This window comes from Hevea brasiliensis, chromosome 4, assembly GCF_030052815.1.
Source record: "Hevea brasiliensis isolate MT/VB/25A 57/8 chromosome 4, ASM3005281v1, whole genome shotgun sequence".
Taxonomy (NCBI): domain Eukaryota; kingdom Viridiplantae; phylum Streptophyta; class Magnoliopsida; order Malpighiales; family Euphorbiaceae; genus Hevea; species Hevea brasiliensis.
The window spans coordinates 18,419,246-18,447,217 of NC_079496.1; the positions used below are offsets into that span (position 1 = coordinate 18,419,246).

At 35.8% G+C, this 27,972-nt stretch overlaps 1 protein-coding gene across 1 annotated transcript; it reads left to right on the plus strand.

The window, feature by feature from the left end:
• The first annotated feature begins 1,107 nt into the window (after window positions 1–1,107).
• On the plus strand, window positions 1,108–27,262 carry LOC110667741 (sodium/calcium exchanger NCL). The gene is made up of 7 exons (XM_021828701.2): window positions 1,108–1,715; window positions 21,971–22,162; window positions 23,102–23,283; window positions 25,360–25,505; window positions 25,603–25,882; window positions 25,958–26,278; window positions 26,831–27,262. Exons 1-7 carry the CDS (start codon window positions 1,325–1,327, stop codon window positions 27,077–27,079), a joined length of 1,761 nt encoding a protein of 586 aa, XP_021684393.2. The 5' UTR covers window positions 1,108–1,324; the 3' UTR covers window positions 27,080–27,262.
• Window positions 27,263–27,972: the final 710 nt, after the last annotated feature.

Genomic DNA, 27,972 nt, shown 5'->3' on the forward strand with positions numbered 1-27,972 from the left:
TATATATTAATAAAATTAATTATTTATTTACTGTATTTTAACAAAACATATTTTTTAATTACTTTATTCCGCTTTCATTTTTGTTGAATTTTTTAGCCTCTTTTTCTAAATTTTTTATTAATCAATTATTTTAATACAAATCAAATCATTGCATACTCTTTTATTTTAATAAAATTAATTAATTATTTTATATTTTTAAAAATATTATTATTTTATATTTTTATATTTTAATAAAATAATTAATTTATTTCTATATTTTAAAAAAATATATTCCAAAATAAAAATAAAAATTTTATTATATGAGGATAAAATTTAAATTTAAATTTTTTTAAATTATTTAAATATTTTTATTTAATTTTGTAGGTATTATTTTTAAATTTTTTCTATTAAAAAAATTATTTTTTATATTATCGCATGGTGCAGCTATAAAAAGCTTAAACTGAATGAGTTTAATAATTATTAAATTAAATATTTATATATAAATTTATATATTTATTACTTACATTTTAATTAATTTTTGTATAAATTTTAAATAAATATTTAATCTAATAATTATTAAATTTATTCTCATACAAAATCAAATTTATATTATCAAATTGATTATCTAGAAGAATTAATTAATTTTTTTATACGATAACTTATAATATTTTTTTTTAAAAAGATAAAAAATAAAGAGAGGATTATAGATAAAAGAGTATAGATAGATATAAAGGAAAAAAATATAATGAGAAAAATAAGAGAATGTATGAGAAAAAAAATGAATAAATAAGAATAATTTGAGTATAAAAATATAATTAAAGAGATAAAAAATTAATAAAATTAAATAATAAAAATTAGCTCATATATTTTTTTAAATATAAATATTAATTAATTAATTATGATAAAATTAAAAATTAAACTATAATTTAATTGACATTATTAGTTAATAAAATAAAAATAAAAAAATTAAATAATATATTTTTAAAATGTAGTCGATAAATAATTAATTTTTTTTTAAATAGGTTAAATAATAATTTTTTTGAGAAATAATAGTTTTTCTTATAATTTAAAAGCAGAGTAAATCTGTAGAAAAGGCGGAAAGCAATAAAACAAAATGTCATAATCGCTGTCCAGTTTAAATTGTTGTCCTTGCAAACGGTCTCCCTTCTCCGACCTTTCACAATCAATCCACGGGACACACTACCGGACCTCAGCTGAGCAGAGAGCTTCCTTTCTTTTTCTTAGCAAATCTTCAACAGCTCTACTTGAACTCAACCCAGCTGTGAACTGTCTCTTCATCTTCCGCTTTTCTCCTTTTCTTTATGTCCTCGTCTCATCACAAACCATGCCTGCTCACAAACCCCACCTCCTCCTCCTTATTCTTCCGATCCTCCTCCTCCTCCTTCCCTCCGCCGTTCATTCCCGGCCCCTCTCTTCTTCTCAGTCCTCCGATCTGATTTCTGATGGGTTCCACTCCCTCCGGACCCCGCCTTACATCCTTCTCAATCCCTTCTCTGCTGAGGAATCCTGTGAGCAAACCTATGGCTTCATGCCCTGTACCTCCACTGTGCTTGGTAACTTGTTTTTGATCATTGTGTACGGCTACCTAATGTTCGTAGCTGCTACCTACTTGTCCACTGGTAGCGAGCTTTTGCTTCAGATGTTGGGCCCTGGAATCGTTGGTGGATTGTTTCTTCCCATGCTTGGCGCCCTTCCTGATGCTATGCTCATCCTTGGTAATGCGATTAGTGTATAGAGATTCGATTTGATCCGATCTGATTCTATTCTATTCGATTCGTTTTTATGTGAATTTAATTTTTTTTTCTGTTTTCCCTTTTGTTAGGTTGCCTAGAATTTTGTCTATTATTTTTATTCAACTTTATTCAGCTGCAGTCCTAAATGTTACTACTTTAAGAATCAAATATTAATTTTTATTTGTCTTTGTTTTATCCTGTATTTCTTGCCTAATTTTTACTACTCTACAGTGCTAGATTTTACTTCAGAACTTTTGGGTTCTGACTGATATGAAAAGAAAGATTGAATGAGAAAATTGAATTATATTTCTTCTTGAGATTACAAAGTTATATATACAGCTAGTGTATCAAATCACATCCTAAAATTATGCTAATTACAATCAATTGAGATTATACATATTAACAAACAAAGGTAAGTCTTTAAAGTATACCTTCATTACTCCCCGCAAGTTGGAGCATGCAGTTGCGAAATGCCCAACTTGACCAGTAACTGATGAAAATGGTCGCGCCCAAGCGAACTGGTGAAGATGTCTGCCAACTGATGAGTGGATGAAATTGCTGTTGGAGTGATGACTTTGGTCTGAATGTGTTGACGGATAAAGTGGCAATCGATTTCAATATGTTTCGTGCATTCATGAAATACTGGATTAGCAGCAATGTGAATAGCAGCACGGTTGTCGCAAAACAAAGGGATCGATGAAATATGTGAGACACATGGAGATCTTGTAATAAGCTTTTAAGCCAGATAATTTCACTAGTGATAGTGGCCATTGCTCGATATTCTGCCTTGGCCGAGGAGCGTGAAACTACTGTTTGCTTCTTTGAGCGCTATGAGATAGGTGAGGAACCAAGAAAAATGATGTAACCAGTGGTGGATTTCTGAGTTGTCGGATAGCCTGCCCAATCAGCATCAAAATATGCTTGTAATTCTAGTGAATTGTTAGAAGGGAGCAGTATTCCTTGGCCGGGATTACCTTTCAAATATCGTGACACACGATATGCTGCATCTAAGTGTGGTTTCCTTGGAGCATGCATAAACTGACTAAGAATATATACTGCATAACTGATATATAGACGAGTAATGGTGAGGTAGAGCAATCAACCAACAATTTGACGATATTGTTCTGGATTGGCACAAAAATCTCCGGTTTCAAGAGAAAGCTTATGTTGCTGCTCCATGGGAGAGGAAACTGGTTTGCAACTTGTGAGTCCACTTTCGGCCAAGATGTCAAGAGTGTACTTGCGTTGACTCAAAGCAATTCCTTTTGGAGAACAAGCCACTTCAATGCCAAGAAAATACTTGAGTTTGCCTAGATCCATGATATGAAATTTATCATCGAAATAGCGTCTTAATTTTGCAATTCGATCTGAATCAATGCCCGTGACTATGACATCATCAACATAGATCAGTACAACAACATAAGAGGATCCACCAGAAAAAATAAACAAGGAATGATTAGCTGTAGATTGTTGGAACCCAATAGCAAGTAAGGCAGTGGTGAATTTTTTTATACCAATTTCTGGATGCTTACCGTATAGAGATTTTCGCAAGCGACAAACACGGTGCTCCCCTCTGTTTGGAAAACTCTTGAGGTACTTTCATGTATACTTCCTCCTCTAAGTCACCATGCAAAAAGGCGTTATTGATGTCTAGTTGATGCAGCTCCCATTGTTTGATTGAAGCAACGGCTAGCAAGCATCGGACAGTGACTAGTTTTGCAATGGGAGCAAAAGTCTTATGAAAATCAACTCCCTCAATCTGGAGTGTACCCTTCTGCAACCAAACGCGCCTTATAGCGCTCAATGCTTCCATCTGGTCGATATTTGATTTTATAGACCCACTTGGAATCAATTGCTCTCTTTCCTGGTGGCAATGATTGCAAGGTCCAAGTGCGATTAGCTTCCAAAGCAAAAATTTCTCTTGTCATAGCATCCCTCCAATGTTGATGTTTGACTGCTTGATGATAGGTTTTTGGCTCATCATTTGATGAGATGGCCGATAAGAAAGTAGCATGAGTGGGTGAAAACTTGGAATAAGAAATAGAGTGAGAGAGAGAGGATATACCGTCGAGTTGGCCGAAGGAGTGAGAGAGGCAGTCTGGTCATCCGAAGGAGTGAGAGAGGGAGGCAAAGTATAATGATATCCTGATAGTAAATGAGAAACTTTTCTCTGCCTTTTACTCGAAGGATTTTGAGCATTATCATTTGAATTTTCTGATATGTGACTAGCTGAAGATGGTATTGCTGTGGACATAGATGGCATATGAGAGTCTGATTCAGCATGTGAAATGGACGTTGATTCACTTAGAGCAACTGATTGAGTATTACTTAATTCAACTCCTTCCAATGGTTGACAAGCCCTGGTTATGTCATCTGCGTTGGATACACTGCCAATAGAATTATATGGTTCCAACGCACTGAAAGGAGTATCAGCAACAACAGAAGAATTCATATTAACTGGAGAATCAATGGTTGTTGTTGAAATATGCGCAAATGGGTAATTTTCTTCTAAGTAATCAACATCTCGGGAGACATAAATCATCTTGTTCTCCAAGTCAAAGATTTTGTATACCTTCTTGTCATATGGATATCCAACAAAGATGCCTTGTTTGGCTCGAAGAGCAAAGTTATCGTGTATTTTATTATTCACATGCGCATAACAGAGGCAACCGAAGCTCCTTAGATGTGCATATGTTGGCTTCTTTCCATGCAACACCTCATATGGCGTTCTGTTTTGCAAAACACTTACTGGTATGCGATTGATTAAATATGCAACAGTTAGTACACACTCACCCCAAAGCGTCTTAGGTAGACTTGCTTGGAACATCAGTGCTGTGAGAAAATAGAACAGAAGAAGATTATTGAGAATGATTGAAGAGCTTGATTATTCCCTCAAGCTAATGGTGTCAATTTATAATTTGTACAGGACAACTAAATAGGAAATACAATCCTAATTAAATACGTAATTATAGCAATCATTCTAGCACCTAAATATGTTCACACAATCACTACAGATACACATATTCTAGCTATTTATGGTATATATCTTAACATTCCCCCTTAAGCTGGAGCGTACAAATCATATGCTCCAAGCTTGTTACAAATATATTCAATCCGAGAGTCTCTGAGAGATTTTGTCAGTATATCTGCTAATTGGTCATTTGAGCTAACAAAGCTAGTGGCAATACACCCAGATTCAATTTTTTGTCTGATGAAATGACAATCCACCTCTATATGTTTTGTTCTCTCATGAAACACTAGATTAGAGGCAATGTGAAGTGCAGCTTGATTGTCACAGATTAGCTGCATTTGTTTAAGTTTCCCATACTTCAACTCTTGGAGAAGTTGTTTCAACTATATAAGTTCACAAGTTGCTAAAGTCATAGCTCAATATTCTGCTTCTGCACTTGGCCTAGCAATCACATCTTTCTTCTTACTTTTCCAAGAAATCAAATTACCTTTAATCATAATGCAATATCCTGAAGTAGACCGTCTGTCTGAAGGAGAACCTGCCCAATCTGCATCTGAGTAACCAATAATCTGTGAATGACCCGTTTTCATATGATAGGCCTTGTCCTGGAGCTCCTTTAATATATATGAGTATCCGAATAACTGCATCCCAATGACTACTACATGGTGCTTGAAGGAGCTGACTGACCACACTTACAGCAAATGAGATGTTTGGGCGTGTGATTGTAAAATAATTGACTTTTTCAACTAATCTCTGGTATCTACCAGGATCCTCCAATGGCTTCCCCTGTCTAAGAATAAGTTTGACATTTAGATTCATAGGAGTATCTGCGTGTTTACAGTCTAACATGTCTGTCTCTGTCAGTATATCTAAAGCTTATTTCCTTTGAGAAATAACGATATCTGTCTTGGATTGTGCCACTTCAATCCCCAAGAAATACTTTAGCTTCCTAAGATCCTTAGTCTGAAAATGACTGGACAAGTGTTGTTTGAGTTTTGAGATCCCAACATAATCATTTCCTGTAATAACAATGTCATCAACATAAACAATGAGATAAATGAACTTATCATGGCCATTCTACTCAACTCAACTCAACTCAACTAAGCTTTTATTCCAAAAATTTAGGGTCAGCTATATGGATTCGCTTTCTCTACTCTAAACGATTTTGGGTTAAATCTTCAGAAATGTGTAATGCTTCTAGGTCATGTTATACTACTCTTCTCCAAGTCAATTTAGGTCTACCCCTTTTTTTCTTTCTATCCTCTAACCTAATGTTACTTGTTTAACTGAAGTCTCCATATATCTGCGCTTTACATAACCAAACGACCTCAATCTCCCTTCTCTGAATTTAATCTCAATTGGCACCACTCCTACCTTTTCTCTAATACTCTCATTACGGACTTTATCTAGTCTAGTATGGCCACTCATCCACCTTAACATTCTCATCTCTGCAACTCTTATCTTAGACGCATACGACTCCTTTAGTGCCCAACACTCACTACCATATAACATAGCCGGTCATATGACTGTACGGTAAAATTTTCCTTTCAACTTATTGGAAATCTTGTGATCACATAAAACTCCCGTGGCACTTCTCCACTTTAATTATCCGGCTTTAATCCTATGACTAACATCCTCCTCACATCCCCTATCTACTTGAAAGACTGAGCCGAGATATTTAAAGTGGTTACTTTGGGACAGTACCACTCCATCCAAACTAACTCCTTCCCTATTACCAGTTGGCCTCCACTGAACTTGCAATGCATGTATTCTGTCTTCGTTCTACTTAACTTAAAGCTCTTTGACTCTAGAGTACTTTTCCAAAGCTCTAGTTTTCTATTGACTCCTTCTCGCGTCTCATCTATTAGAATAATATCATCCGCAAACATCATGCACCAAGTAATACTCTATTGGATATGTTTCGTCAATTCATCTAAAACTAATGTAAAAAGGTAATGACTTATAGCTGATCCTTAGTGTAATTCAATTGAGATCGAAAAATCTCGTGTCCTCTCCCACTGTGCGCACAATAGTAGTTGCTCCTTCATACATATCTTTCAACACTTGTATATATCTAATAGATACCCTCTTTTATTCTAACACACTCCATAAGACATCTCTTGGAATACTATCATAAGCCTTCTCCAAATTAATAAAAATCATGTGTATATCTTTCTTCACAAGTGTCATTATTATGGAGAGCAGTCATCTCTTCAACCATTGCATTACACCGTCCTGGATGTTCCAAAACTTCTCTAAGGTATAGATACATTAGACAAAGTGGTGACAAAAGCATAGTAGGAAGGAGACAAACGATGATAACTCATAAAATTATAAATAGGATGAGGATTTCGAGACAAACGAATACCTTTTCGGATGGCAATGGGAGGAGTAGCATCGTCTGTTGAAGGCGAGATCAGAATAGGTGAAGATGAAGGAGGGCGAGAGTCACCAGGAGCCGGTGTTGTACCTATATCAAGCAAAGGAGCATCAATGGTGTTAGTGGGAGGATGAGGACGACGTGAGTAGACGTGTAAAGGTGGTGGACTGATTGGTGGTGGAGGAAGAGTAGGAACTGGTAAGGCAGTGGGAATAAAACCCTTGGATGTAATGTTGGAGGAAAAATAGGGAGATGTTTCAAAGAAGGTTACATCAGCTGATACAAAGTATTTATTTGTAAGCGGATTGTAGCATTTGTAACTTTTTTGAAGTCTAGAATATCCCAAAAAGACACATTTTATTGATTTGGGCTGAAGTTTGTCTTTGCCAGGAGTGTGATCATGAACAAAACAAATACAACCAAATATACGCAGGAACAATTGATGGGCATCTTGGTCGGGAAACAAAATGGAATGAGGACTCTAATTCTGCAAAACAGAAGAAGGCATTCGATTAATTAAGTAACAAGCAGTAAGAATAGCATCTCCCCGAAAACGAAGAGGAACATTATGGTGAATGAGTAAAGTGTGGGCAGTCTCAACTAGATGACGATTCTTTCGTTCGGCAACCCCATTTTGTTGAGGAGTATAAGCACATGAAGTTTGGTGAGTAATACCCTAAGAAGATAAGAAATGAGTAAAGGGAGTAGACAAATATTCTTTTGCATTGTCACTACGAAGTATTTTAATAGAAACATCAAATTGATTACGTATTTCAGTAGAGAATTTTTGAAATATAGAGAATAATTCAGAATGAGTCTTGATTAAAAATAACTAAGTGCAACGAGAATAATCATCAACAAAAGTAACAAAATAATCAAATCCTAAAGTTGTACTGACACGACTTGGACCCCAGATGTCTGAATGGACAATTTCAAACATGGACTTAGCCCTATTATTGACTTGCTTGAGAAAGGAAACACGACTTTGTTTCCCAAGTTGACAGGACTCACATTCAAAAGAAGATAAACTAGAAAGAGTAGGAACTAATTTTTGCAATTTGGCAAGAGTCGGATGACCTGAAGATCAGTGGAAGTGGTAGATGCAAGAGCAACCGGAGAAATTGAAGTAGAAAGATGGTACAACCCTTGTGACTCACATCCTACTCCAATCATCTTCCCCGTAGTCTGGTCCTGCACAATAACAGAGTTAGCTGTAAAGGTGACAGAACAATTGAGATTTTTAGTCAATTTACTAATAGAGATTAAATTATATGGGCATTATGGAGTGAATAAAACTGTGGTTAAAGGAATAGATGGAAAGATTTTTACTTCTCCTATGCCCTTAACTATTAGCCAAAGTAACTTTAGACAAAACCGAAGGAGAAAATAGAGATGAAAAAAGATTTTTGTTACCAGATATATGATCAGAAGCACCAAAGTCTATGATCCATGGACCAGTGAGCGAAAACTGTGTTAGACAAGCAAAGGAATTACCAAAATGAGCACTGCTGGAAGATTGTTGTTTGGCTGTTTGATATTGCAAATACTCCTTGTAATCAGCCCCAGTTAATAGATAGAATCCGACACCTAATCCTTTCCATCAAGTAATGGAAGAATACCATTTTCACCGGATTGAGCCATATGAGCAGTTGATCGGCCCATATTATTTGATTGAATGGGGCGTGGTGATCGACCATGAAGGGCCCAACAAGTGTCTTGAGTGTGATTACTCTTACAATAAGTGCAATGGAGCCTTTTACCCTTGCCTCTCTGATAAGTACCGTCTCGGTTGGTTTCCACTTTGTGCAGCTAAAACTAAAGATTTAATTCCGAAGAAATTATTTTTATTGAGTGAGATGCGTAGAAGCTTGGCAGACACATCCTCTAGAGTGGGACAACCGGACTAGTTAATATCTGGTTTCTAACAGAATCAAGGTCAGGTCTTAGCCTAATCAATGCCAAAACCATGAAGAACCTGTCTCGCTGTTACTCAGAAATATTATTAGTACATGGCATGATAGAATTAAATTCATATTTCAGTGATTGTTCCTGTCCCAAATAACTAGACATATCTTGTTGATTTTGCTGTAGATGAACCATATTTGATACTACCTTATAAATACGCCGCTGCACATCATTTGTATATAAGGTTTTCGCTTTAGTCCAGACTTTGCAATAGGTTTTACAAGACTGAAAAATATTAAGTAATTTTGGGTCTAGAGAATGCCACAAGAGACTACATCATAGTTATTAAAGGCCCAAGGCGCACCAAGGCGCCAAGGGTCCTGGAGCCTAGGCGCAAGGCGCAAGGCGCTCGCCCGAGCAAAGAGAGGCGCAAAAATAAAAAAAAATTCAAAAAAATATAAATATTCCATCAAATTTCAACTATCATAAAACTAAACGTAATAATAACTAATAAACATAAGGTAATAATAATTTTGCAATCTAAATAGAATAAAAATGTACTACTTTATTTTAAGAAACTAATATAAAGTGTCACAATCTTAACATATTAACATGATAGACACTAGTCATACTAGTAATCAAAATCCAAGAAAGAAAGTAGTTAACTAGTTACAAAATAACTAGTTATAAAATAACTAGTTAACTACTCTTCAATCTATATGAAGAGTAGCATTAGTAATCAAAACTAAAGTCAAGTACCAATTACTAAATACAAAATAACTAGTTAACTACTTACTTCTTAATCTATTTCAAGTGTAGCATTAGTAATCAAAACTAAAGTACTAATTACTAATTACAAAATAACTAGTTCACTACACTTCAATCTATATCAAAAGCAGCATTAAGATCTTCCTTATCTTCCCCTTCAGCTTCGTCCTCTTCATACTCATCTTCTTCAAAATCAATATCTTCATCTTCTTCAGAAGATTTCTCTTCTCTAAGTAAAGTAGTATCAGCTCTAGATGGTGGCTTTCCTTTATGCTTTGACATAGATCTTGAAGCAACTGCAGATGCTATATTTTTTCCTTTCTCGGATCTAGTATTGTAGGCATCCTCTTCAACTCCAATAGCTTCAGCAACCGCATTCCAAGTCAAATTGTCATCCTCAAACACAAGTTCATCATTTTCTAACTCTTCTTCCATTTGACCCATCAAACATTCATTGCTATCATCTATGTCTTTCAATGAAATGGGGTCAATGTGGTGACGTGCATCATATCGGCGCCTTAATACCCGATTATACTTCACAAACACCAAATCATTCAATCTTTGTTGAGCTAGCCTATTTCTTTTTTTACTATGAATCTGTAAAATATAACAATTTTAATAAGTAATTTTTAAGAAAGAATAAATTAAAAGTATAATTGTAAAGAGACATGTTTTGTTACTTACATGCTCAAAGATACTCCAATTACGCTCACAATCAGATGCACTACAATTGAGGCTAAGCACTTTTATTGTAAAATTTCTCAAATCTGGAGTTGAAGCTCGTAAGCATTCCACCATTCAGCTATTAATAAAATAACGCATATTAATCATGATTAAAAAAAATTGCAAGACAAGATTAAATGGTTATGATTAAAATTATGTTACCTGGAGATATTGCTGTTCGATTCCTAATTGTCACAGGCATCCCAAAAATGCTAGCACTATTTTGATACAAAAGTAGTTGTTTCATGATTTTGTCTTGCTCTTGTTGGGTTGGAATCAACCTTTGTAGAACTGTGTATAAACCAGTCATAACCTCTTCACCTGCAGCAATGTGAGTATTTGAATAAAAAAATTCAGGATTCAAATAATGTCCAGCTGCATGCAAAGGTTGGTGGAGTTGGCTTTCCCATCGTTTATCAATGATCTCAAACACCGCCTTGTATTTTTCTTCCTTTTCACCAAATGACTTTGCAATTGCTTCTTTAGCCCTATCCATAGCCTCATAAATATATCCCATTGCAGGCCTTTTCTCACCATCAACTAATCGAAGCACATGGACTAATGGACCAAATATCTTTAAGATGTACACCATAGTACTCCAAAAACTAGGCATCATGACAATACTAGTCACTTTCTTATCAGCTTGCTCTTTTGCCTACTTACTTGTGGTCCATTCCTCTGAAGTAAACATTTTTCTCAAATTGGTCATGTGCTTATGTATGCGTTGAAGGATGAGAAAAGCAGTTGCAAATCTTGTGACAGCAGGCCTAATTAGTTCTCTTTTACCGGTGAAGTGCCGTAACATGTTCACCACACCTGGACGAACATAAATGTAGCCATTCATTGTCACTGCCCTTTTAATTGTGTTATGAAATTTTTGCATTTTCCCAATGTCTTCTAAAATCAAATCTAAGCAATGGGCAGCACAAGGAGTCCAGTACAAGTGTGGATGCTTGACTTGTAACAACTTTCCTAAAAACAAAATGAATATGAGAAGTTTTTATTTACTACAATTGTTAATTAAAATGAAATTTAAATAATTTAATAAAAATTAAAACTTAAAATTACCTGCAAGCACATAGTTGCTAGCATTATCTGTCACTACTTGAACCACATTAGCCTCTCCAACACGCTCCACAATTCTATCAAGCAGCTCAAACATCTTCTCACCAGTCTTTGAATACTCTGAAGCATCCACAGACTCAAGGAAAACTGTTCGCTTTGGAGAATTCACTAAGAAATTATTTAAAGTCCTTTGCTTTTTATCTGTCCAACCATCTGCCATTATAGATTAACCATACTTTGCCCATTCTTCTTCATAGGACTTCAATTCATTCTTCACATTAGTAACTTCTTTATTCAACAAGGGAACCCGCAATTCATGGTAACTTGGTGCCTTCAAACCAATACCAAATTGTCCAACAGACTCTAACATCACTTGAAAACTTGGATAATTAGCAGCATTGAAAGGAATTGCCGCATCATACATCCATCGAGCTATATACCTACATGCCTTTTCTCGCAATTCCTTTTTACATGCCTTATTTATGGTGGTTTGCTTCAACTTTGCATTCTTCCTATCTTTCACTGCCCTTTCTGCATTTTGAGCAAAAAATACATCAATAGGACCCTTTGTCCATGGCTTCTTTCTCATATTTGCAACTTTATTACTTCTTTGCTGTGGGACTTCTATGTTTGCACCAATTTCATCTTCGTTTTCATCATCACCCATCCTCTCAACATCTTCAAAATCAGGAAAAGAAGTTTTATCAAAGTCCTTTGCTGCAACCTTTTTTAACATATAGTCTTGTATTTCTTCACATACATGTGCTTGACACCTTTTGCACATGGTGGTATTGCGATGTCCCCCAACCAAGTGTTGCTTAGCTCAGTAAATCCCTCCCTTTGTAATTTTATTACAAAAGTTACAAACAAGATCATTGGTATTTGGTGGCTTTAATAAATGCACATACTTCCAAGCCGGATCTTTTCTATTATTGCCACTTTTATCTTCAATGGCAGTAGAAGATGTTCCAATGTCCATCTTTTACAACCAAACAAGAAATATCAACTCTCTATATCAATAGCATAGCAAGTTTAGCAAAGCAATTTATCACTCACATACAAGTCACAAACACCCACTCAATTGTCATTTCAAATAATATTTGTATTCAAGAAGTAAAAATTATAGTAAATAATTTTTGAAATATTCAATAAAGAACATTCGACAAACACCCATTAAACTATTTTATTTATTTATGTTATTACAGTAAAAAGCATGTTAATTATCAATATGTTAATAACTTAATTATCAATATATCATTCATGTTGCAACTTGCAACAAACACCCATTCATTACTGCTGTGCTGTATTTTATAGTAAATAATTTATTTATTGTCATTTTATATATTTATGTTAATTTTCACTTGTCTTTTTGCTCTTTATTATAATTTAAGATATAAGAAATTAAGGGTTAGTGGGTTACATGTGAGAGGCAATCAACAAATAGCCAAATGTTGAACAGAGAATTGAAAATAATCGCAAAAGAAAGCGCATAAGCAATCTGTCATCAACTAGCAACTTGTGTCATCAAAAAGCACAAAGCAGCTGCTGGTGTTGTCAAATAAAAAAAAAATCAACTCAACAAAAAAAAAAAAAAACACAGCAGATGCAGCAGGAGTGAAATCTAAATCACCGAAAATTTCAGCAGCATAACAGAGGGAAAATTGAAAAGAAAAGAGCATGCTAGCAGTAACTATGGCTTGAAAACCAACAAAAATGAAGAAAAGAAGAGCAAAGAAAAAGCAGCAGATACAACATAGGTGAAACCCTAGATCACTGAAAATTTCAGCAGCATAACGGGAGGAAAATTGAAAAGAAAAAAGCATGCTAGCAGCAGCCATGGCTTGAAAACCAGCAAAAATGAAGAAAGAAAGAATAAAGAAAGCAGCAGCCATGGCTTGAGAACCACCAAGACGGAAGAAAAGAAGATGGAGAAGAAGCTGATGATGAGCAAGAAAGAAAGAAAGGAAGAAAGAAAGAAAGGAAGAAAGGAACAAGAAATGGAAGAGGAAGTCAAGAATAACAAACCTGAATGTAGAGATCAGCTAAGTTTCTATAATCTTCTTCTTCTTCTTCTTGTCTTCTTCTTCTTAACTTCTTTTCACCTTTTTCTTTTTTACTTCTGCTGTCGGGACCTTTTTCTTTTTTACTTCTGCTGTCGGGATGGAGTGGGGCTGTTATAAACGTCCCCTTCATTAAATAGGGCGCTAGGATCACTGAGGCGTGCTCGAATGCGCTTGAGCAGGTGCACCTTGAGCCTAGGCAACGCCTTCTCAGTGTCACCCGCCTGGACAGTTTTAAGGCGCAGGCAGCTGAGCCTCCATCGCTTGACGGCGCCTCAGGCACACCTTTAACAACTATGGACTACACAATTGAGCATCAATCTTAGTCCAATTAGCTCTATTTGTTAAAGTTATATCTATGACATTTTTAACCAAGTGGTCATCATACCCCTGCCTCATAAACCATAATTCCACTGATGCAGCCCAAGACATAATTTTGACTTTCTACTAATTTAACAGTAGTAATAGCTGGTGAATTACCAATGGAAGAAAATATAGGTTTGAGAATCTCAGAACCTGTGTTGGTTATGGGTGTGAGAATCTCAGAATCTGTGTTGGAGGTTGTATTGGAGAACTCCTCAATCTCAGACATGTTGGCAAGAGAAGCACACTGAAATGTTGCTTAGAAATACGTTAGAAAAGCCTACTATATGAAGAGGTAGTGTTAAAAAAGTGAGAAACAGGTGACGGGACCAGCGTGATTGAGGTCGTCTAAGGTCAGCGAGTCGACGGGAAGAAGCGTTGGCGAGAGACGGTTGCCGGAGAGGGCTCACGCACTGGCGCGTGTGACGGCGGGCTGACCGCGCGTGAAGGGGTGTGTACTGGAGTCTTTCACCGGAGGTCAGTGTAGAGGCCGATCCTGGGCTGGGTAATCCACTAGGCTAGGCTATGACAGCCATGGACTCCCAGAAAGTGACCGAAAAAAGAGAAAAAGTTCCTCCCTATGAGGATTTTGTTTCAGATTTCAAATCAGACTCACCGGGGGCTCTGATACCTTGTGAGAAAATAGAACAGAAGAAGAATATTGAGAATGATTGAAGAGCTTGATTATTCCCTCAAGCCAATGGTGTCAATTTATAATCTGTACAGGACAACTAAATAGGAAATACAATCCTAATTAAATACGTAATTATAGCCATGATTTTAGCACCTAAATATATTCATACAATCACTACAGATACACATATCCTAACTATTTATGGTACATATTTTAACACGTGCTACCTTCAAGAGATGTTTATGTTGCGTTCATCTACGCCATTTTGCTGTGGCATATATGTGCAACTAGTCTGATGCTCCATTCCACTGTCAAAATAAAATTTTAGCAACTCTCCATGAGTAAACTCCAGACCATTATCTATCTGTTCACAAAATTTTAATTTTTGCATTGAACTGGGTTGCAACCCAATTGAAAAATTGTAACACATATCTCTTGGTTTTTGATTTGTGCTTCATGAGAAACACCTATGTTACTCGATTGAAATCATCCACTAACGTCAGAAAATAATGTGAATCAAAATGTGACTTGATTCTATGTGGTCCCCAAATATCACAGTGAAGTAAATCAAAAGCATGCATTGTTTTATTCATAGTAATAGGAAAAGATAATCTCGTGTGTTTTTCTTTGTAGCAAGCTTCATAAACTGAATTGTCCCCATTATCAAAAGAAACATGTAAATCTGGAACCAGAGATAATTTATTCATTGGTAGATGTCGCAAGCGACAATGCCATAAACTTGCAGTGGTAGTGTGCCTTGCCACTAATGCCTTCCCTCCTCTCAATGGCTCCAAGTAATAAAGACTGTTTTTCTTTCTACCCACTCCAATCAGCCTCCTTGAGTGTAAGTAATGTATGACAAAAGAATTTGACCAGAAAGTTAATGAACAATTTAAATCTTTTGTCAATTTGCTGACATATAATAAATTGAAGCAAAAATTAGGCACTCCGAGTACTCGTTTAAGAGCCAATTCTTTATCAATAGCAACTCGTCCCAAGGCTTCTACTGTTACCATTTCTCCATTAGGAATTTGAATTGGTGGTCTATTTGAGCTAGGAATCATATTTGACAAAGATTCAATTTTGTTTGTTATATGATGTGTGGCTCCGGTATCAATTATCCATGCATCTTTTGTCTTACCAGAAAAGCTTGATGAAATGGCCATGTTTACTGATGGTTTGTTGAGTGCTGCATCTTGCCCACTTAATAGAGCCAATAATTGTTGATGTTGTGCAGAAGTAAGCCCTGGAATTGGAGACTCACTTTCATCTACGACAGTGGTAAAAGCTGCTCCTGAGGAGGTTGTCTTGTTCATTGTACTGCTGTCCCACTGTTGCTGGGTATATCCACGATTTCCTTGCTTTCCTTGTCTGTTATTTCGCTTTCCAGGTTGGTGCCAATCCGAAGGATAACCAATCACCTTGTAACAGAAATCTGTTATGGAAAGTCAATCACTATATTATTTCTCTGTATATTCTGTATTCTGTATTCCTATTTAGGATTTCTTATTTAGGATTTCTTCCTAATTAGTAGAACACAATTATAGGAATCAGTTGTATATATATATACCTATGTACAGATTAATTGAAATGAAGGAGAATCATCTCTTTCTAAATGGTATCAGAGCAGATCATCAATCTAGGGTGACTATTTGTTCTCACCACCCAGCTTAGGAGAGACCTTGGCCGCCGACCGGCCGTTTCGACCCCGATCAACATCGCCGGCGTCGCCTCAACCCCCTCATTCCACCACTGTGTACTGTTGCTTGATCCAGTACACCATTAAAGGACTTCTGAGGTTTGGCTCTCAGATCCTGTTTCGGTATTTGCTTGATTTGTGATTTTGGATTATTTTGCTGCTATAAACACTTTGGATTAGCGTTTCGGTTAGTTTTCTTTGTCTCAACAAATGGCAGACAATAAGAATGTTATTTCTGATGTGATTTCGGTGATGACTAAGATCATGGAACACAAACTTAATGATTCGAATTACCTGGAGTGGAGTAAGACTATTAGGGTCTATTTGCGTAGCATTGATAAGGATGATCACCTTACTAAAGATCCACCCACTGATGACACACGACAAACTTGGCTAAGGGAGGATGCTCGGTTGTTTTTGCAACTTTGGAACTTGATTCATAGTGAGGTAATTAGTTTAATTAATCACTGTGAATTTGTTAAGGAATTGATGGATTACTTAGATTTTCTGTATTCTGGTAAAGGGAATATCTCCCATATTTATGATGTTTGTAAGACATTCTACCGTGCTGAGAAAGAGGATAAGTCTCTCACGGCTTATTTTATGGATTTTAAACGGGTATATGAGGAACTTAATGTATTGTTGTCTTTTAGTCCTGATGTGAAAGTTCAGCAGGCCTAACGGGAGCAACTGACTGTTATGAGTTTTCTTGCAGGCCTTCCTTCAGAATATAAGATTACTAAATCTCAGATTCTCTACAGTTCTGAGATTTCCTCTTTGCATGAAACGTTCACACGGGTCCTTTGTACAGAGAGTACCCAATCTTTACAGCCTGCCAGTAGTGCTCTTATTAGCCGTAATTCAAATGGACAATAGGGTAATAGAAGAGGAAGTTGAGGAGGAATTACAGGCAATAGAAGTAATCAGCGTAATGGAGAGGCTAGTTCTAATCAGGACTCAAGAGGAGTCATTTGTTATTATTGCCATGAGCCTGGCCATATAAAATATAATTGTCCGCAACTTCAGAGAAAAAATCAGCGATCACAGATGGCAAATATGGCAGCAGAGAATTCTACAGTATCTTCCTCTGAGAAAACTATTTTGGTATCTGCAGAGGATTTTGCACAATTTTTCCAGTATCAGGCATCTCTAAAGCCTACCAGTTCCCCTGTCACTGCGATCGCTGAGTCAGGTAAATCCACTACATGCCTTGTGTCTTCCTCATCCAAATGGGTTATTGATTCTGGTGCGACAGATCACATGACAGGTAATTCTAGTCTTCTATCTGCTTTTCAGTCTAATCTCACTTCCTCTACTGTTACTTTAGCAGATGGTTCTACTTCTTGTGTCATGGGTTTTGAAACTGCGAACCCGACTTCGTCAATTTCTTTGTCTTCTGTTTTGTGTCTACCAAAATTCTCTTTTAATCTATTTTCTGTTGGTAAACTTACTCGTATCTTAAATTGTTCTGTTTTCTTTTTTCCTGACCAGTGTTTGTTTCAGGGTCTTATGATGAAACAAATTATTAGTAGAGGACGCGAGTCAGGTGGTATCTACATTCTGGAAAATCACGTACCGCGGTCGCTTGTTTGCTCTAGTACCCTAACACTTCTTGAAGCTCATTGTAGATTGGGTCATCCTTTTTTGTCTACCATGAAGAAGCTGTGTCCTCAATTTCAGTCTCTATCAGTACTAGAATGTGAGTCGTGTCAGTTTGCAAAACATCATCGTTTGCCTTCTGCATCTAGATTCAATAAACGGGCTTCATCCCCTTTTGAGTTAGTTAATTCTGATGTTTGGGGTCTTTATTCTGTTACTTCTAAAACTGGATTTCATTATTTTGTTACTTTTGTTGATGATTATTCTTGTGTTACCTGGTTATATTTAATAAAGAATCGTTCTGAATTGTTTTCTATCTTTTGTGCCTTTTGTAATGAAATCAAAACTCAATTTAATATTTCTGTGCGCATATTAAAAAGTGACAATGCCAAAGAATACTTTTCAGCACAATTTCAGTCTTATATGACACAAAATGACATTCTTCATCAGTCTTCCTATGTGGATACCCCATCCCAAAATAGCGTGGCCGAAAGAAAAAATTGGCATCTTCTTGAGGTAACTCGTGCTCTTCTTTTTCAGATGAAAGTTTCTAAACACTTTTAGGCGGATGCAGTTTCTACGGCATTTTTTTTATCAATCGTATGCCGTCTTCTGTCCTTAATAGGGATATTCCTTATGCTGCTTTGTTTCCTACAAAATCTTTATTTCCTATTGAACCCTGTATTTTTTATTGTACCTATTTTGTGCGTGATGTTCGTCCACAAATTACTAAATTAGATCCAAAATCTATCAAATGTGTCTTCCTTGGGTCCTCCCGGCTCCAAAAAGGGTACCGTTGTTTCTCTCTTACTCTTAATCGTTATCTTATTTCTGCAGATGTCACATTTTTTGAGTCCACTCCATTTTTTCCTCAATCATTTGTGTATGAGAGTCAGGGGGAGGAGGATGATCTCTTAATATATACTGTCCAATCAATCTCTAGTCCTGACCCACAATCTGTTCCTTCTGTCTCTAGACCTACTCGACCTCCCGTTGTTCATGTTTATTCCAGGAGATTGGAGATTCCTGACTTAGATTCTCCACCGACTACTTCGTTAGGAGATCCTGTACCTCATACTGATCATGATTCTGATCTAGACTTACCCATTGCTCTTCGTAAAGGTAAACGTTCATGTACTTAGCCTATCTCTTCTTTTGTTTCTTATAATCAATTATCTTCTTGTTCTCGGTGTTTTGTTACTTCTTTAGACTCTGTTCCTATCCCTAATACTGTTGGTGAGGCATTGTCTCATCCTGACTGGTGTGATGTTATGAAAGAGGAAATGGAAGCTTTAGATGCTAATGGTACATGGGAACTGTTGCCTTTGCCCACTGGTAAGAAAGCTATTGGTTGCAAATGGGTATTTACAGTAAAGGTAAATTTTGATGGTTCTGTGGCTAGGTTAAAAGCACGCCTTGTAGCAAAAGGATATGTTCAGACATATGGGGTTGATTACTCTGACACTTTTTCTCCTGTAGCTAAACTTACTTCTATTCGCTTGTTTATCTCTTAGCAGCTACATATGATTGGCCCCTGCATCAATTGGATATCAAGAATGCTTTCCTTCATGATAATCTTCAGGAGGAGGTGTATATGGAGCAACCACCTGGGTTTGTTGCTTAGGGGGAGTTGGGTAAAGTTTGTAGGTTTCGGAAGTCTCTTTATGGCTTGAAACAAAGTCCTAGGGCATGGTTTGGGAGATTCAGTGAAGTAGTACAGGAATTTGGTATGCAAAAGAGTAAGTGTGATCACTCAGTATTTTATAGGCAATCTGAGGCTGGTCTAATTCTCCTGGTAGTCTATGTGGATGACATTGTCATCACTGGGAGTGACTCTGCAAGTATTTCATCTCTTAAAACCTTCCTCCAAACCCATTTTCAGACCAAAGACTTGGGATTGTTAAAGTATTTTTTGGGTATCGAAGTTATGAGAAGTAAGAAGGGTATTTTCTTGTCTCAAAGAAAATATGTCCTCGATCAATTGACAGAGACAGGAAAATTAGGTGTTAAGCCCTGTAGTGCACCAATGACTCCAACTTTACAACTGTTAGCAGGGGATAGTGAGTTGTTTGAAGATCCAGAGAGATACAGGAGATTGGTAGGAAAATTGAACTACCTTACACTTACAGTCACTCGTCCTGACATTGCTTATGCCGTTAGTGTGGTAAGTCAGTTTATGTCTTCCCCAACTGTTGCTCATTGGGAAGCCTTGGAACAAATCTTGTGTTATCTGAAGGCGCTCCAGGAAGAGGCTTGCTATATGGTAATCATGGGCATATGTTGAATGTTTTTCAGATGCCGACTGGGCTGGATTTAAGGTTGACAGAAGGTCAACTACTGGATATTGCGTTTTTGTTGGACGAAATTTGGTGTCTTGGAGAAGCAAGAAGCAAAGTGTAGTTTCTCAATCTAGTGCTGAATCCGAATACAGAGCCATGGCACAATCAGTATGTGAGGTAATGTGGATACTTCAATTACTAGATGAGACAGGTTTTAAGACCTCCCTGCCTGCGAAATTGTGGTGTGATAATCAAGCTACTTTCCATATTGCTTCTAATCCTGTGTTTCATGAGCGGACCAAACATATTGAGATTGATTGTCACTTTATTCGTGAAAAGATTAAACAATAGATCATCTCAACAGGACACATCAAAACTGGAGAGCAGTTAGGAGATATTTTCATAAAAGCTCTGAATGGAGCTAGGATTGACTACATTTGTAACAAGTTGGGCATGATTAACATTTATGCTCCAACTCGAGGGGGAGTGTTATGGAAAGTCAATCACTATATTATTTCTCTGTATATTCTGTATTCTGTATTCCTATTTAGGATTTCTTATTTAGGATTTCTTCCTAATTAGTAGAACACAATTATAGGAATCAATTGTATATATATACCCATGTACAGATTAATTGAAATGAAGGAGAATCATCTCTTTCTACAAAATTGTTGCCGTGATTTGTTTTTCCATAGTGCACACAAGGTGGGAATCGATTGCGATTCTCATCTTCAACTTTCTTGGATCGAGTATCACTTCTTTCAGATAATAAGGCTGCTGCTTCTATCACAAGAGCCCGATTTGCAACAACTAAACGCTGTTTCTCTTCTTGTGCAGAAATAGCATATGCCCTTCCAAGATTCGGCAATGGATCAATGCTTAATATTTGAGATCGCACTGTGGTATATTCTTCATCAAGTCCCATTAGAAAATCAAAGACCTTTTCTTCTTCCTGCATGTTCTGCATTTGTTTTGCAGCTCCACATGTACAACCACAAGTGCAGACAGGTTACTGGACTGAGTCCTTGCAACTCTCCCCAAACGGCTTCCAATTTTCCGTACTAGGAGGAAACAAATAATTTTTCTTGCTGCAAAAGTGCTATAACACGTCTCAACTCATAGACTCTTGGAGCTATTCCTTGCATAAATCTTTCCTCTAATTCCTGCCATATCTCCCTTGCCTTTTCTGCATGGACAGCATTTCGTTGAAGCTCTTTCGCTAAAGCGTTAGTGAGCCAAGAGAGAACAATCGCATTGCACTGGATCCATTACTGCAAATCTAGAGCCCACAAAGCCTCCTTTGTTTTTGGAATACAGTGCATTCAAAAAGCTGCATCTCCATGTAAAATAATTATCCCCATTTTCACTAAGGGGTTGAGTGACGAAAATCAGTCCTGGATAATCAGATGGATGCAGGTAGTATGGAGAAGTGGTATCAAGTGCTTTGTTTTGATTGACACTCGTGACCAACTCTCTAGTACCTTCGTATTTTCATTGTTCAAATCATCTCCTGCCATGGTTCAACAAGCTAAGACTTTACAACCTGCTCTGATACCATGAAAAAAAAGATTGAATGAGAAAATTGAATTAGATTTCTCCTTGAGAATACATAGCTATATATACAGCTAGTGTATCAAATCAGATCCTAAAATTATGCTAACTACAATCAATTGAGATTATACAGGATTAGTTGGATCAGCAAACTAAGGTAAGTCTTTAAAGTATACCTTCATTAAGATATGTATTGTTTATTTTTCTCTCTCTTGATTGATCCTTCCCTTTTCTCTGCAGTATCTGGACTTTCTGGGAGTACAGCAACAGCTCAGAGCCAGGTCTCTGTTGGAATGGGCTTGCTGGCTGGGTCAACTGTCATGCTGGTTACCGTAATTTGGGGATCCTGCATTGTTGTTGGCAAATGTGACCTTGGGGAGACAGATTCTGTTGCGATAAATGGACAGAACACAAAGGGATTCAGCTTAACTGGTATGTTACTCTTCTTGCAAGTTACAGAAATATGTATATATATGATTGAAAAAAATGTTCAGCCCAAATCATATAAACACAAAGTAGTTGTAGTAAAGATCCAGCTCACTTGGGCTTCAGAAAACTAGGATTATAAACTGACCTTTTTGTTAAAGTCATGAAGAGGAATGTAGCATTTCTTAGATATTTTGATTAGTCATTGAAAAATTTACAAAATCAAGTATTAGGATTAGGTAAAACATAATTAACTTGGAAAACCTTGTTGTTTTGATCACATGATTGTCCAAGTCAAACTAGAAGCCTCTGCCAAGTGCAAGTTCAGAGATAATACTGAGCAACAAATTTATGAAAAAATTGTGAAGCCTATGAGGCTATCAGGATATTTCTCCAAAGAGCTAGGTCTGTTGGGAGCGTGGAATCTTAAAATTAGCATCTACGTTTGCTGAGACATTTTTTAATGGCATTTTGGGGCTATTTAAAATTTGAGGAATTTGAATTATGGGGAAAACGTTCTTATATTGCTTGAATGAAAATGTAATAAGGTATCTTTTATACATTTTGATGGCAGTTGGGATCAAGTAGTGAAAGAATAAGTAGAGAAAAATATTTTGAGTGAGCTACTGGTTGGTAGGCAGTAGCAACGAGAGAGCAAGGATGAAGGTATAGAGAGATAATTATTGCATAGAGTTAAACTGGGGTATCTGAAATGTCAAATATTATAAAGACACAATGAGCAGAGAAGATGGAAAGTGTCGAAAGAATAAAATTTAGAATGTGTTGTTTACATTCTACATATTTATGAATGCTAGATGCTGAAAATCTAGATTTTCTCTCTTTAAATTAATGTCATTTTGAAATATTACCCATTCAAATACAAAATGTAATATCTACTTAAATTTGGTAAATGCCCTCACACTCCAGAAATGCTAATGGTTGCAGGCACCGGTGTTAGCACTGATATTTGGACATGCTATGCAGCAAGGATAATGGTTATATCTGTTATCCCATTTATTGTTGTTCAACTTACACAACTCCTCCATTCAGCTTCAGGAAGGCACTTAGCAGTCTTGATTGTGCTTATTTTATCTCTCTTAATGTTGATTTCTTATTGCCTTTATCAGGTACAATTTCTTATTGCACTTAGCAGGCATCTGGATTAATTATTTTTTGCCAAAAGTTTCGTTTCTCCTCCAAAAAGATCAAAGAAATACAATTAAATTTTTATTAAACCACCAATATTGTTCACTTTTTAAACATTTTTTTTCCTAAATAAATCCAACTCTATAAATTAATTTTATGCACTTTGTACCCACTATTAATAAAAAAATGAGTACAAATTTTTTATGAGCTTTTCAGTTTCCTATTTCTAGCTAAAAATATTAACATTATACTTTTTAGTTATAATCTTTAGCCTAAATTTTTTATTAAATAAGTCTATTACACATTGTCAAATGCAAACATGCATTTGATTTTAGCTCAATTATAGTAGTTTGGTTCAGTGGAAGCATTTTGTTTAGGGTTGGAATTCGTGTTTGTTAGATTTATGACTCATAATCTTCGTAAGATTTGAAGAGATCTTTGAGGAGAAATATTCCTCAATAGAATGTATGATTATTTCCTAAATTAAATAGAATTCCTATTATGATGTTATTCCTAAATAGAATTGGATTTTTAATTAGATTATGATTGAGTGGACTAACATTAGGAATATTCATGGAAAAGTTATTTGACTTTTAGCCTACAAAATGAGGCTTTTGCCCATAGAGAGGGTTTTACCAATTGAGGAGAGTGGCTTTCGCCCATTGTAGAGAGGCTCTTGCCCATTGAGGAGAGTGTCACTTGCCCTTGTAGTTCAATAGAGGGAGAGAAGTTTTAACCTATAGTAGAGAAAGGGTATAGTCTAAGAGTAAGAAAATATTGTTTATTATAGTTGAAAATACCCAATGTGTGTTGCAGTAGTAAATATATTGCGTCATGTGTAGAGGAGAATGAATGGGACTAACTAATGTATTTGTGTAGTTTTTTGTGGGGGTTTTCTTAGATGTAATTCGGTTGACGGTGATATAGTTTTGAACTTGTAGTTATTGATTATATTTGATGATAGTTAAAAAATCATACCTGTGGACGTGGCTCTATGTTAAAAGTGTGAACCACAAATTTTGTTATTTTATATGTTTGCTTTGTTTTTTTAAAGCATTTGTTGAGGTTTGGGTTTCAGCATTCAGATTAATGGGTTGACATGAACATGAACATGTCAAAACATGTTTAATAAACAAGTAACACAAAAAAAAAACACAGTATCACCAATTTAATAAACATATTATGTCAACACAACCCAACCCAACTAATCAAGCAATCATTCAATTTAAAAATTTTGGTAATTTATTTTCCATTGTGGAATTTGTACCCACAATAGAAGGGAGTGTTTAGAAAGCTACAAACATTTGGTTGGAGATGGGAATATGACTTTGATGCACAAGTATATTGTATCAACTTTCCTATGTTCCCCCTCTATGTTTATTCGTCTTTTTACAATTTAAACGACTAAAACTTATTTTATAATAATAATAATAATAATAATAATAATAATAATAACAAAGACACTCTATCTTTGTTAGCATAACAAGTGAATTTACTATTAATATCTAATTGTTTAATTCAACAATTTTTTTCATTATAAAATATTATTACATCTAATTTAAAATTAATTGTCAACACAATTTCTAATATATTGAAATTTGGTTATATTTAGCTTAATATTTCATAAAATTTATTAATATTATTAATAAATATTATATTTAATTTAATCCCAGTTCAATTCTTATTGAATCTGTGATATTAAATATTCTTACTCTCCCTTTTCTAGAGATATTTATGTTCCTCTAGGTTTGTTAATGCTTATATAGTTTATCTCATCCTTAGTTCTGCAGATGTCTTCAATGTATTGTATAAGTTGAGGAGTGCAGGAATCTTTTGAATGAGCTAATAATTTTGCTAATATTTTGGACAGCATAGATAATGTGGTTTGATTTTAATGTAACATTGTCATTTCTATGTCTAAGAGATCTAATAGTCAAGGCAGATGTTGCGTACTTAATGCCTTCCTACCTTATCAGATTTTAACTTTACCTCCTGTGATTTATTTTGAAGAATTCCTTGCCTTATCCTTGATTTTTCTCTCACATATAATTGTGCAGGTCTTTCAGCCATGGATCCAGAGGAGACGACTTGCCTATGTAAAGCTCAAACATGTGATGTCAGGAATTTTGAAACATTTAAGACAGCGTGCTTTGGGAAGGTTCCTGACTGATGATGGTCAACCTAACAAAGATGTGATGGAAAAGTAGGTTCCTTTATCACTCAAAATGTCACTTATTTGTTTTTCTGTCCTGCTTTTTATCTATTATCTTCTGTAACTGTTGGCTTTCATTACCTTACAGGTTGTTTCATGCTATTGATGAGAATCATGATGGTAGACTCTCAGCTTCTGAATTAAAAGCGCTGATATTAGGAATTCGTTTTGAAGAGATTAACTTTGATAGGGATGATGCTGTGGATAAAATAATGAAAGATTTTGATATTATTAGGCGCGATAATTATATTGATTGTAATGAGTTCGTCCATGGTATCTCCAAATGGATTGAAGAGGCAAAGCGATCAGGGGCAGTCATAACTGACCCCAGCTCTCGGACATTCACGTATTTAGATAACTTTCAGCGGGTAAGTAGCACTGTGATGACTCTCGCTAGTTCTTACAATTCTAGGTTTATGATTTATTTACTTATTCATGTACAGCAAGCAAAGAGGGAACATGCTCTGTTGGGGCTTGAGGATCAAGTGGAGGATCAAAGCAATGAGGTTGTAGAGGGTGTTGAAAACCCCAAGTGGATCTCCATCAAAGCAGTATTAATGTTGTTATTAGGAACCATTATTGCTGCTGTATTTGCTGATCCTCTGGTGGATGCTGTTGACAATTTTTCCGATGCAACAAGTATTCCTACTTTCTTTATCTCTTTTATTGCACTGCCCTTGGCTACCAACTCTAGTGAGGCTGTGTCGGCAATTATCTTTGCTAGCCGGAAGACATGTACAACTGCTTCATTAACATTTTCTGAGGTTTGTTTCTCATTTGCTCCTCTTGATGTTTGTATTTTGTAATTCTCTAAAAAATGGATTGACTGTCACCTAAATTAATAGCAAACTCAAAGGACATTTGCTAATCCAAATTTTCTGGCTTAAGTTACTGTTATTTTAAGCTAGTAGTTAAGAACTTAATTTGAGTCTTAAAGAGAATGTACTAAATTCTATTATGAACATGCAACTGGTTTCCATAAACTTGCTGTTGGCAGTTTATGGTTTATTGTAATGCTGTTGGCAGTAGAGAAACTTCTAGGTACGGGTCATGGATCTGCAACCATGGCCCTTTTCTCAAGAGATGAAGAAAATAAAAGGGAAAATCACTTAATGGATACAGCTGAAATGAGGATAGTTTTTAAGGTTTAATTTTAAGAAGTTGAAACTAAGCAATTAGATCTCCTAATTTCTTTGGTTACCTATCTTGTTGCAGTGTTAGGAGATCTATATATATCAAAATTGGGCAATCATATTTATATATCAATAATCTGCCTCTGGGCAAACTACTAACTTCTAATGTTTTCCTTGCTGTAGCTATATGGAGCAGTAACCATGAATAATCTCCTTTGCCTTTCGGTATTCTTGGCGCTTGTTTATATCAGAGGATTGACATGGGACTTTTCATCTGAAGTTCTGGTTATTTTCATCGTGTGCATTGTGATGGGTGCTTTTGCCAGTTTCCGCAACACATTCCCTCTCTGGACGTCCTTATTGGCTTACCTCCTCTATCCTTTCTCACTGGCATTGGTCTATGTTCTTGATTATATTTTTGGTTGGTCATAGGTTCATGCAAGTTAAAATCTTTGTGTGGGTTCTGCTGTTGCACTTTAGGAGGGTGCTGGCTTCCTGCTTGATATTTTGTATGTACAAGATGAGAACTTGCCAGGGAGCAAGACTTTATTAAACATGAAGAATTAAATTATGTGACTTTGAAAATATAAGGCTTGATTAGTGCATTATATCAAATGTCCGGAGGCAAATAATAATTTTTCTTATTATTATTATACTTTGTCCTGTTAAAAAATTTGAAAAGCATACTTTACTTCAAAGAGGTCTGGGTGGACTACGCAATTCTGAAGCCAAAACTACCAGTCCTTGAAAAATTGCAATGCCTCTGTTAGAAGGACAAAATCCCAAAGGAGACCCCAACCATAGGGACCAATTCAGTAATTGTGATAAATGGATAAAGGGCCAGTTTAGTCCTTTTACTTGGCATCAACATTTAGTTATTGCAACCAAATTGACACTAAACTTGGCAAATTCAGATGAAAATTTGAATTTTAAATTTGGTCCTGAGAGTTTATTAAAGCTACAATTTGGTTCTTCTAATCTCTATGCTCTCTATCTCCAAATTGTTCTCCTATGCCCTATCCATCTCTGTGCTTTCCTCCCAAAAAAACCTCAAAATAATAAAAATAAAATTCAATTGAAAGTTAGAATTAAAAAAAAAAATCATCAATTCATTTTTTTAGTTGCTCAATTTCACCTTAAAATTGAAAATAAAAAAAAAATCAACAAATTCAATAAATATTCAATAATTCCAACACCAAAATTAATTTATTTAAAAATTCTTTGAAAAAAGTAAGGACTTAATTGTTATTTTCATAAAGTATCAAACAATAAAATGTAAGTTTTCATTTCAATCTGCCAGTCCTATCCAATTTGTCCAGTTTATT